This window comes from Pseudophryne corroboree, chromosome 3 (assembly GCF_028390025.1).
Source record: "Pseudophryne corroboree isolate aPseCor3 chromosome 3, aPseCor3.hap2, whole genome shotgun sequence".
Classification (NCBI taxonomy): Eukaryota; Metazoa; Chordata; class Amphibia; order Anura; family Myobatrachidae; genus Pseudophryne; species Pseudophryne corroboree.
Window position 1 is genome coordinate 453,123,949 of NC_086446.1, and position 12,122 is coordinate 453,136,070.

Below are 12,122 nucleotides of genomic sequence, written 5' to 3' on the forward strand. Positions count from 1 at the left end.
AGGCCTTTCAAGCAAAAGTGAACAGATGTCTCTACACAGGCTAACATGGACTGACTTTAAAAATCCATGAAAAAAGGTTTGTTCTCTGGTAAGAATTCCCTTTGCTGTTAGGTGTCGAACAGAAGCTCCAGGAAGACTGATCACTGGAAAACTGTCAGGTTGTAGGAAGACCAACTACTGGGAAAAGTTGTTGATGATCTTATAATGAGATTCTAAGGTCTGTGCCATTTTCAGAACATGAGTCTGTAGCACAGCCATTAGTCTGCCCTTATCAGCATATCACCCAGGTAGGAAAAGATTTCAGAAGGGCAGCCATCACTTGCCATGATCTTTGTGCACTCCCTCAGTGCTACTGTCAAGGCAAAGGACAGAGCCCAATATAGTAGCTGATAAGACTGAATGATATATTTGATATGGCTTGGTGTCTCTCACAGAACAGAATATGTCAGTGCATCTCCCTGATGTCTACTGATACCATGCTGTTGATGATCTCAATGATTCTGTCATATGCCATTGGAGCTAGGAATATGCTTACTAGCATCAGCGGTGTCGGCCTCGGTCTCGTCAAGTAGAAAAGTATCCCCACTTGACTCAGCTCCTACAGTGCCACTTCTGTTTTGGAGTCCCCTAAAAGGAGTGGACTGTGCATTCAGTTCCCCTTTTACTCTCTCCCAGCGGGTGAGGTACCTCCTCACTCCCCCTTTATGCCTCTCGCAGCCCCTGGTGCTGCGGAGAGGCCGCGGGAAACTAGTGGCAGTTAAATAGATACAAGGCATTACAAAAAACTAAATAATACATGTGCAATAGGTAACAGTGTAGAAAAATGCACACACTCCAGTGAGCTCTTTCTCCCAGCTGTGCAGTATGGAGGGGGAGGAGTTTGAAGTCTGTATCTAAATTTTAAAATGCCTCAAATCCTCAAATGAGCATCTCTACCCCAAGGTCTTCAATGACCCCCAATTGGATGATGAAAAAAATAAGATTTTAAACCTACCGGTAAATCCTTTTCTCCTAGTCCGTAGAGGATGCTGGGAACTCCGTAAGGACCATGGGGGTATAGACGGGCTCCGCAGGAGACATGGGCACTCTAAAGACTTTAGAATAGAATGGGTGTGCACTGGCTCCTCCCTCTATGCCCCTCCTCCAGACCTCAGTTAGAGAAACTGTGCCCAGAGGAGACGGACAGTACGAGGAAAGGATTTTTGTTAATCTAAGGGCAAGATTCATACCAGCCCACACCATATAACCTGGAATATACGTAACCAGTTAACAGTATGAACAAACCAGTATCAGCCAACGACTGATCTTAACTGTAACATAACCCTTATGTAAGCAACAACTATATACAAGTCTTGCAGAATTTTGTCCGCACTGGGACGGGCGTCCAGCATCCTCTACGGACTAGGAGAAAAAGATTTACCGGTAGGTTTAAAATCTTATTTTCTCTTACGTCCTAGAGGATGATGGGGACTCCGTAAGGACCATGAGGATTATACCAAAGCTCCAAACCGGGCGGGAGAGTGCGGATGACTCTGCAGCACCGATTGAGCAAACATGAGGTCCTCATCAGACAGGGTATCAAACTTGTAGAATTTTGCAAAAGTGTTTGAACCCGACCAAGTAGCCGCTCGGCAAAGCTGTGAAGCCGAGACGCCTCCGGCAGCCGCCCAAGAAGAGCACACCTTCCTAGTGGAATGGGCCTTTACCGAATTTGTATCGGCAATCCAGCCGTAGAATGAGCCTGCTGAATCGTGTTACAGATCCAGTGAGCAATAGTCTGCTTAGAAGCAGGAGCGCCAACCTTGTTGGCCGCATACAGGACAACCAGAGCTTCTGTTTTCCTAATCCGAGCCGTCCTGGCTACGTAAATTTTTAAGGCCCTGACTACCTCAAGGGATTTGGAATCCTCCAAGTCTCCCGTAGCCACAGGCACCACAATAGGTTAGTTTATATGAAACAATGACACCACCTTAGGTAAAAATTGAGGACGAGTCCTCAACTCTGCTCTATCCACATGGAAAATGAGATAGGGGCTCTTATGAGACAAGGCCGCCAATTCGGACACCCGCCTTGCAGATGCCAAGGCCAACAACATGACCACCCCCCAAGTGAGAAACTTTAACTCAACCGTTTGAAGAGGCTCAAACCAGTGAGATTTTAGGAACTGTAACACCCCGTTAAGGTCCCATGGTGCCACTGGGGGCACAAAAGGGGGCTGGATGTGTAGCTCTCCCTTTGCAAAAGTCTGGACTTCTGGGAGAGAAGCCAATTCTTTCTGGAAGAATATAGATAGGGCCGGAATCTGTACCTTAATGGAGCCTAACCTTAGGCCCATATCCACTCCTGTCTGTAGAAAGTGGAGAAACCGGCCCAAATGGAAATCTTCTGTAGGAGCATTCTTGGCTTCACACCAAGATACATACTTCCTCCAGATACGGTGAGAATGTTTCGCCGTCACCTCCTTCCTAGTCTTTATCAGAGTAGGGATGACTTCTTCCGGAATACCCTTCCCAGCTAGGATTCGGTGTTTAACCGCCATGCCGTCAAACGTAACCGCGGTAAGTCTTGGAATACGCAGGGCCCCTGCTGTAACAGGTCCTCCCTGAGAGGAAGAGGCCAAGGATCTTCTGTGAGCAGTTCCTGAAGATCTGAATACCAGGCCCTTCGAGGCCAATCTGGAACAATGAGTATTGTCTGCACTCTTTTTCGTCTTATGATTCTCAATATTTTTGAGATGAGAGGAAGAGGGAACACATAGACCGACTGAAACACCCATAGTGTCACCAGGGCGTCCACCGCTACTGCCTGAGGGTCCCTTGACCTGGCACAATACCTCCGAAGCTTCTTGTTGAGGCGTGACGCCATCATGTTTATTTGAGGAAGTTTCCAAAGACTTGTTATTTCTGCAAAAACTTCTTGATGAAGTCCCCACCTCCTGGATGGCTTCCCAGTTGACCACTCCCGGAACGAATACTGCTGACAGAGTGCTTACGTGATTTTCTGCCCAGCGCAAAATCCTGGTGACTTCCACCATTGCCACTCTGCTCCTTGTCCCGCCTTGGCGGTTTACATGAGCCACGGCTGTGACGTTGTCTGATTGAATCAGAACCTGTAGGTCGCGAAGAATATTCTCCGCTTGTCATAGGCCGTTGTATATGGCCCTCAATTCCCGCATGTTGATGTGTAGATAAGCCTCCTGGCTTGACCACAGTCCCTGAAAATTCCTTCCTTGTGTGACTGCTCCCCATCCTCGGAGGCTCGCGTCCGTGGTCACCAGAACCCAGTCCTGAATGCCGAACCTGTGACCCTCTAGAAGGTGAGCACTCTGCAGCCACCACAGGAGACACACCCTGGCCCTGGGGGACAGGGTTATTTTCTGATGAATTTGAAGGTGGGACCCGGACCACTTGTCCAGAAGGTTCCACTGAAAAGTCCTCGCATGAAACCTGCCGAAGGGGACGGCCTCGTAGGTCGCCACCATTTTCCCCAGTACTCGAGTGCATTGATGGACTGACACTCTTTTCAGTTTTAACAGGTCTCTGACCATGTTCTGGAGTTCCTGGGCTTTTTCCATCGGGAGAAAAACCCTCTTTTGTTCTGTGTCCAGAATCATGCCTAAGAAAGACAGCCGAGTCGTTGGAACCAACTGTGACTTTGGTAGATTTAGAATCCAGCCATGTTGCTGTAGTACTCTCAGGGAGAGCGACACGCTTTTCTGCAACTGTTCATTTTATCTCGCTTTTATCAGGAGATCGTCCAAGTACGGGATAATTGTGACTCCTTGCCTGCGCAGGAGCACCATAATTTCCGCCATTACCTTGGTGAACACCCTCGGGGCCGTGGAAAGCCCAAACGGCAACGTCTGAAACTGGTAATGACAGTCCTGTACAGCGAATCTCAGGTATGCCTGATGAGGAGGATATATGGGTACGTGAAGGTATGCATCCTTTATGTCTAGTGACACCATAAAATCCCCCCCCCCTTCCAGGCTGGAGATAACTGCCCTGAGCGATTCCATCTTGAACTTGAACCTTTTTAAGTACAGGTTCAGGGATTTTAAATTTAGAATGGGTCTGACCAAGCCATCCGGTTTCGTGACCACAAATAGGGTTGAATAGTACCCTTTTCCCTGATGTATTAGGGGAACCTTGATAATCACTTGCTGTTGACACAGCTTTCAAATTGCAGCTAAAACTATCTCCCTCTCTGGGGGAGAAGCTGGTAAAGCCGATTTGAAGAATCGGCGAAGAGGCACGTCCCCGAATTCCAGCTTGTAGCCTTGGGATACTATTACCATCGCCCAAGGATCCACGTCCTACTGACCCCAGACGTGGCTGAAGAGTCGAAGACATGCCCCCACCGGTGCGGACTCCTTCAGTGGAGCCCCAGCGTCAGAAGCCGGGGAGGACTTCTGTTCCTGGGAACTGACCGTAGCAGGCATTCTTTTCCCTCTACCCTTACCTCTGGCGAGGAAGGAAGAGCCCCGACCTCTTCTGGACTTATGCGACCGAAAGGACTGTATCTGATACTGTGGTGTTTTCTTTTGCTGTGGGGGAACATAAGGCAAAAAAGTCATTTTACCCGCGGTAGCTGTGGAAACCAGGTCCGCGAGACCTTCCCCAAATACAACCTCACCCTTGTAAGGTAAAACTTCCATATGCCTTCTTGAGTCGGCATCACCCGTCAATTGGCGGGTCCACAGTGCTCGCCTAGCCGAGATCGCCATGGCGTTGGCCCTTGAACCTAGTAGCCTGACGTCTCTCTGAGCGTCTCTCATATATAAGACTGCGTCTTTGATGTGACCTAAGGTCAACAAATTGGTATCCCTCTCTAGGGTATCAATATCAGCTGACAAGGTATTTGTCCAAGCTGCTACCGCGCTACAAACCCAAGCCGATGCTATTGCCGGTCTGAGCAAAGCACCCGTATGTGTATTGGAGACGGTAGCGCCACCTTCTTGGATAAGCGCGTTAAAGCCTCGTCCACCCTGGGCGAGGATTCCCCCCGTACCCTGTCCTGTGCGGGGAAAGGATACGCCATAAGAATTCTTTTGGGAATCTGCTTCAGCTCATGAGATGGGGGAAATGTTACCTCAGGTTTCTTTTCCTTAAACATGTGTACCCTCGTGTCAGGGACAGAGGGGTCATCTGTGATATGCAAAACATCTTTTATTGCAATAATCATATAATGAATACTTTGGGCCACCCTTGGGTGTAACCTTGCATCATCGTAGTCGATACTGGAGTCAGAATCCGTGTCGGTATCAGTGTCTGCTATTTGGGATAGGGGACGTTTTTGAGACCCTGAAGGGCCCTGTGACACAGTTAAAGCCATGGATTGACTCCCTGCTTTTCCCCTGGACTCTGCTTTGGCCAATCTTTTATGTAATAAAGTCACATTTGCATTGAAAACATTCCGCATGTCCAACCAGTCAGGTGTCGGCGTTGCCGACGGAGACACCACAATCATCTGCTCCACCTCCTCCTTAGATGAGCCTTCCGCTTCAGACATGCCGACACACACGTACAGACACCCCCACATACTCAGGGATATATCAATATGGAGACAGTTCCCCCAATAAGGCCCTTTGGAGAGACAGAGAGAGAGTATGCCAGCACACACCCAGTGCCACCGGACTGGAATAAAATCCCAGTAGTACAGCGCTTTTATAGTAATATATATAAATACACTTCACTGCACCAATTACATGTGCCCCCCCCCCCCCCCCCTCTTTTATTCCCTCTGTAACCGTGTTCAGCAGGGGAGAGTCCGGGGAGCCAGCTTCTGCAGTGTGCTGTGGAGAAAATGGCGCTGGTTAGTGCTGGAAGGATCAAGCCCCGCCCCCTCACCGGCGGGCTTCGGTCCCGCTCAAATTATTTATACTGGCGGGGGATTATTAATATACTGCCTCTGCAGTATCTAGTTTATATGCCAGTGTCCCTTGAGGTTAATAATGCTGCCCAGGGCGCCCCCCCTGCGCCATGCACCTGTACAGTGCCTGTTGTGTGTGATCTGTGTGGGAGCAATGGCGCGCAGCGTTACCGCTGCGCGTTACCTCAGTGAAGATCATGAAGTCTTCTGCCGCCTTTGAAGTCTTCTTTCTTCTCATACTCACCCGGCTTCTATCTTCCGGCTCTGTGAGGAGGACGGCGGCGCGGCTCCGGGACGAACGACGAGGATGAGACCTGTGTTCCGACTCCCTCTGGAGCAAATGGTGTCCAGTAGCCTAAGAAGCAGAGCCTATCATTTAAGTAGGTCTGCTTCTCTCTCCTCAGTCCCACGATGCAGGGAGCCTGTTGCCAGCAGTGCTCCCTGAAAATAAAAAAACCTAACAAAAGTCTTTTTCAGAGAAACTCAGGAGAGCTCCCCTGCAGTGCATCCAGTCGCCTCTGGGCACAGGATCTAACTGAGGTCTGGAGGAGGGGCATAGGGGGAGGAGCCAGTGCACACCCATTCTATACAAAAGTCTTTAGAGTGCCCATGTCTCCTGCGGAGCCCGTCTATACCCCCATGGTCCTTACGGAGTCCCCAGCATCCTTTAGGACGTAAGAGAAAATACAGAAGATAAATACTACAAATATTTACTGTACCTAAACACAGTAACAACCCCTGTATTCAATGTAACATACATAAGAAGACAACTAAGTTTTCCCACTCAGGTAAAAGGATTTGGAATGACAGTGTGTGCTTTGTGACTCTACAAGTCATGAACAGCAGCTTGTCCAGTTTACTATTGTAGTCTGGCTTAGTATACCTAGGTTAAAGCTACCTATCAGCTCTAGGACAGAAAAGAAAAACACAAAACGTTAGTCTGATGAAAAGCAACAGTAACAAAAGCTCCAGCTCAGGCAATAAAAACCATCGCTCCCACTGTGATACTCCCCTCTTTTCCTCTTTTGTGCCCCATTGCCATTTTATTCCAATAAAAACTACTGATGAAATATAAATGAATAAATAGCATCCATTTCTGTGCAAAGATTTTAAATACAAGTTATTGAACAGCAAATTCGTCATGATACCTGGGAAGGAGATCACCCAAATACCCCAGCAAACAACTGCTTTAATGTGTGCTCTCAGAGAAGGGTTACAACGTTGTAGATTTACAACGATCACCATCAGACCTAAAAAGATCATGGACAACATATGGCAGCATTGATAGAGAAATCCAGTTACTCACCCAGTGAACCATGAGAAGCTGAAGTACTGAGAAAGGTGTTTTCTGATTGACTGTGTGGTCCAGGAGTCTGGTTGAGAAAGTGTGAGGAGATATTGACAGGTGGTGACGGGGAGGTGGAGTGGAAGGATGCTGAGCTACCTACAGATCCAGGGATATTTACAGGAGCCGAGCTCTGCATTAGACTGCCACCTGTATTGAAATAAAATGAAAACATAAGTGTAAATATTTTCATAATATGCACCATAAGGGAAGCATAGAAAGCGACTTGTGGGACATGATTAATTACCTATCATGATGCCTCCAGGCGCTGCAACTGTGCTATTATCAAATGATTTTTCCAAAGCGGCTACCCCAAACTCATTCAAGTCTAGGTCATCTAGAGCAGATTCTGAGAGAAGAATGACATAACATGAAATATGTTACCCAAAACCATTAGCAAAATATTCCCAAAGACACAAAAGGAGAAAAACCAAACACATTCATATAGCCTGGTGCAGAAGGTCTTCTACGCTTCCTTTAGCCATTTAGTACAGCAATGACATAAAAGAGTGTAACACAGATGCAGTTATTTCTTTATATCTATTTTAGTCTTTTCAGAAAACTTGCTAGAGAGTTAACAACACTTTTTTTATTTTAATTCTCAAATACCAATGGTAGACCAATAACTGCTCACTTCTATTAGCACAGAATGTAACAAATTCAGTGTTTCTCTACATAAAAAAAGAATTTATTAAGCCTATTGGTCAAAGTTCCTGAAGAGGCACTGAAAACCTTACCTATGACGGATTCTACTGTGTCACTGGTTGGATAGAAGGGAAGAGCATTGGCGTTCATACCAGGGATGCCGCTTATAGCTGCAGGGCTGGGAGGCGTGGCCGCCAGACTAGAAGTGATACTAGAGGAAATGCTTGAGGTTAATGGGCTCCCCATGGGCAGGATTCCTAGTGCATCCTAGAACAGCAATAATACCGAACAAATACTAATTAAGGAACTAGAACATATAAAGTGTCATTAACAAAAGGGAGATACAGTAAAACGTGAAAAGGTGTGATATGTTGAAGTGGACCTAAAACATAGGTAAACCTATCTAACAGGATACACATATACAGTACCAGTCAAAAGTTCGGCCACACCTTCTCATTCAATGGTTTTTATTTATTTTAATTATTTTCTACATTGTAGATTAATACTGAAGACATCAAAACTATGAAAGAACACATATGGAATTAAGTTTTAAACAAAAAAGTGTTAAACAAATAAAAAATAGGATTTTAATTACCTACCGGTAAATCCTTTTCTCGTAGTCCATAAGGGATATTGGGGAATCTAGTAGGATGGGGTATAGACGGGGTCCAAAGGAGCCAGTGCACTTTAAATTTCTTCAACTGGGTGTGCTGGCTCCTCCCCTCTATGCCCCCTTCCACAGGCAGTTATAGGTAACAACCAGTGGCGGACCTTGCCACGGGCAAGCAGGACTTTTGCCCGGGGCGCCGCCTTCCGGAGGGCGCCGGCGCCATCCGGAGGGCGCCGCACCATGGCAAGATCCTCCACTGTCAGTGTGCGCCCCAGCAGTGTCCCCCCGCTGTGCCCCCCCTCCCGCTGTGAGAAGGGAACCAGACGCTATGCGTCTGGTTTCCCTTCGTGGCGCTGGTCCTCCCCCGCTCTGAAGGGAATCAGACGCTAAGCGTCTAGTTTCCCTTCATGGAGAGGACCTTTGGTGTGCGGTGCGCGATAACGTCATCGCGCACCGCACAGCATTGTGGCATAGACGCTAGGAGTCATAATTGACCTCTAGCGCTTATGCTGTGCTATGGGAGAGACGTCATGACTGACGTCTCTCCCATAGATCCGAGGAGAAGAGCGGCGCCGGTCTGCAGGGTCTGGAAACAGGAGCGGGGTACAGTAAGTATACTTTTTTTTTTCAGCGGCGCTACAAATGGGGGGCGTGACTGACCACGCCCCCATGTTAAGCCACGCCCCTAACTTTTGCCCGGGGCGCCGCAAGGGCAAGAACCGGCCCTGGTAACAACATGCCCGAAGGAGAAAGGACATATATGAGAGAAGGAAATATGATAACAGAAATATGATAACAAGGAGTGATGAGATTTACAGACCAGCACACCACTAACATAGAACAACCAGCAACGGCTGGTAACAACAACAGCAACAGCTGAACAGGTAACCACAGAATAAGGACCTGCAGAAAAGTCAACGCAGAGAGGCGGGCGCCCAATATCCCTTATGGACTACGAGAAAAGGATTTACCGGTAGGTAATTAAAAACCTATTTTCTTTAGCATCCATAAGGGATATTGGGGAATCTAGTACGATGGGGACGTCCCTAAGCTTCCAGAAGGGGCGGGAAATGTGCGGAGACTGCTGCAGCACCGCCTGCCCAAACTCGGTATCCTCTTGGACCAGGGTATCAAACTTGTAGAACTTCACAAAAGTGTTCTTCCCCAACCAGGTAGCAGCTCGGCATAATTGTACGGCCGAGACTCCACGGGAAGCCGCCCAGGAAGAACCCACTGATCTTGTAGAGTGGGCCTTCAGAGACTTAGGAACAGGTAGGGCTGCCGACATATAGGCCTGTTGAATAGTAAGCCTAATCCAACGAGCAATGGACTGTTTTGAAGCACAACAACCTTTTTTTTTTGCGCATCACAGAGCACGAACAAAGAATCCGTCTGTCTGATCCGAACCGTTCTCTTGACATAGATCTGCAAGGCTCGCACATTATCCAATGCCTCCGGAGGAGCAGAAGCGTCAGAACTGGATGAAATCACAATAGGCTTATTCAAGTGAAAACGCAGAAACAACCTTCGGCAGAAACTGCTGTTTAGTCCGGAGCTCTGCTCTGTCCTCGTAAAATACAAAGTACGGACTTTTACACAATAAGGCCCCCAATTCTGAGATACGCCTAGCAGAAGCCAGGGCCAGTAACATCACCGTCTTCCACGTGAGGTACTTGTCTTCTACCGTCATCAGAGGTACAAACCAGGAGGACTGTAGAAATTCCAATACTACATTCAAATCCCAGGGTGCCGTGGGATGCACAAAAGGAGGTTGTATGTGGAGTACTCCTTGCAAGAAGGTCTGAACTTCTGGCAACACTGCCAATTTCTTCTGGAAGAAAATGGAGAGAGCTGAAATCTGGACCTTAATGGAACCCAGATGTAAGCCCTTAATCACACCAGCCTGCAGGAAACGTAAAACGTCCCAAGTGAAACTCAGCAGGCGGATACGTGCATTCCTCGCACCAAGAGACATATCTCCTCCAGATATGATAGTGTTTTGACGTCACAGGTTTCCTGGCTTGAACCATGGTAGCAAGAACCTTTTTGGAAAGGCTCTTGTGAGCTAGGATGTTCTGCTCAACCTCCATGCCGTCAAACGAAGTCGCCGTAAGTCTGGGTAGACGAACGGTCCTTGTTCAAGATCTCTTCTTAGTGGTAGAGGAGAAGGGTCTTCGACGGACATGACCAGAAGATCAGCGTACCATGCCCTCCGAGGCAATTAGATTTGCCTGGACTGCCAACATTGCTCTTGCATTTCTTTTCGCCCAGAGGAGTATCTTTGACACATCTCGAATGCAGGCTCTGCTTTTTGTCCCTCCTTGTCGATTGATATCCTTGTCGATTGATATACGCCACTGCTGTGGTGTTGTCTGACTTACCGGGATTGCGTGATCCTTGAGAAGAGAAGAGGCCTGAAGCAGAGCACTGTAGGTCGCCCGAAGTTCCAGAATGTTGATCGGAAGGAGGCTTTTGTGGGCTGACCACCTGCCCTGGAACTGCGCCCCTTGGGTGACAGCTCCTCATCCTCGTAGACTCGCATCTGTCGTGAGGAGGGTTCAATCCTGAATTTCGAAACTCCGGCCCTCCAGTAGATTGGAGGACTGCAGCCACCACAGGAGAGAAAACCTTGCTTGAGGTGACAGCCTTATTATCCGGTGCATCTGAAGATGTGATCTGGACCACATACAAAGGAGATCCAAATGAAATGTCTTGGCATAAAACCTTCCATACTGGATCGACTCGTATGAGGCTACCACGTTTTCCAACAATCCTATGCAAGGATGGATGGATATTCGAGTAAACCAGAGAACCACGTGGACCAACTCCTGAAGTGCTCTCACTGTGTCCCCCGGGAGAAACAACTTCCGGGTCACAGTATCCACCAATAGTCCCAGGAACAGAAGCCGTTGAGTTGGCTCCAGGTGGGACTTCTGTAACTTGAGGATTCAACCATGGTGTGACAGAAGTTGGATAGTGCAGTCTAAATGGAGCAATAACAGCTCCCGGTCTTCGAGGCCTGCAAGCATTGCTCGCAAGTATTCCACCTGGAACTTGAAAACCTTTTGGCAAGGGTTCAAGAATGGTAGCACCAAACTGGGCCTTACTGAACAGTCCGGGGTCGGTACCACAAACAGGTTGGAGTATTAACCCTTCCCCTGTTGTTGCAGAGGCACAGGAACAATGACTGGAGACTGGACCAATGTTTGGATGAGCTGTTGCCGCGTAACACGCGTATACCCCAAAGCTGGTAAGCTTGATTTGAAAAATCATTGGGGAGGGGCGCCGTCGAACTCCAGCTCGGAGCCCTGAGAGATGAGGTCCTTTACCCAAGTATCCTGGCAGGAGCTCTCCCAGACGCGGCTGAAGTGACGCAGTCTAGCTCCCAACACCAGATCTTCTCAGGGTGGGTGGGCACCGTCATGCCGAGGCCTCAGTGGAAGCAGAACTGGAGCTCTCCTGAGAACCTGCGACAGCTGGGTTTCCTGTCTCCTTTCTGGTGCCTCCAGTCACAGTGGAGGCACCTCTGGCCCTAGAATGAAATCTGTTAAGACTGAAAGGATTGAACAGACTGCCCCAGTTAGGAACGCCTACCCTGCGGGGCTCCAGAGGGGAGAAACGTGGATTTCCCTGCAGTGACTTTGGAAATCC

At 48.3% G+C, this 12,122-nt stretch overlaps 1 protein-coding gene across 6 annotated transcripts in view; it reads right to left on the reverse strand.

Annotated features, from left to right (window-relative positions):
• Positions 1 to 12,122, reverse strand: part of UNK (unk zinc finger) — a 253,205-nt gene that overhangs the window by 16,972 nt on the left and 224,111 nt on the right. For all 6 annotated transcript variants that reach the window (XM_063960581.1, XM_063960580.1, XM_063960583.1 and 3 more), the window contains exons 12-14: positions 7,954 to 8,128; positions 7,464 to 7,565; positions 7,178 to 7,366 (exon numbers count right to left, since the gene is read on the reverse strand). In XM_063960581.1, the coding sequence (XP_063816651.1) occupies positions 7,178 to 7,366; positions 7,464 to 7,565; positions 7,954 to 8,128 (466 nt within the window). The remainder of the gene's footprint in view (positions 1 to 7,177; positions 7,367 to 7,463; positions 7,566 to 7,953; positions 8,129 to 12,122) is intronic.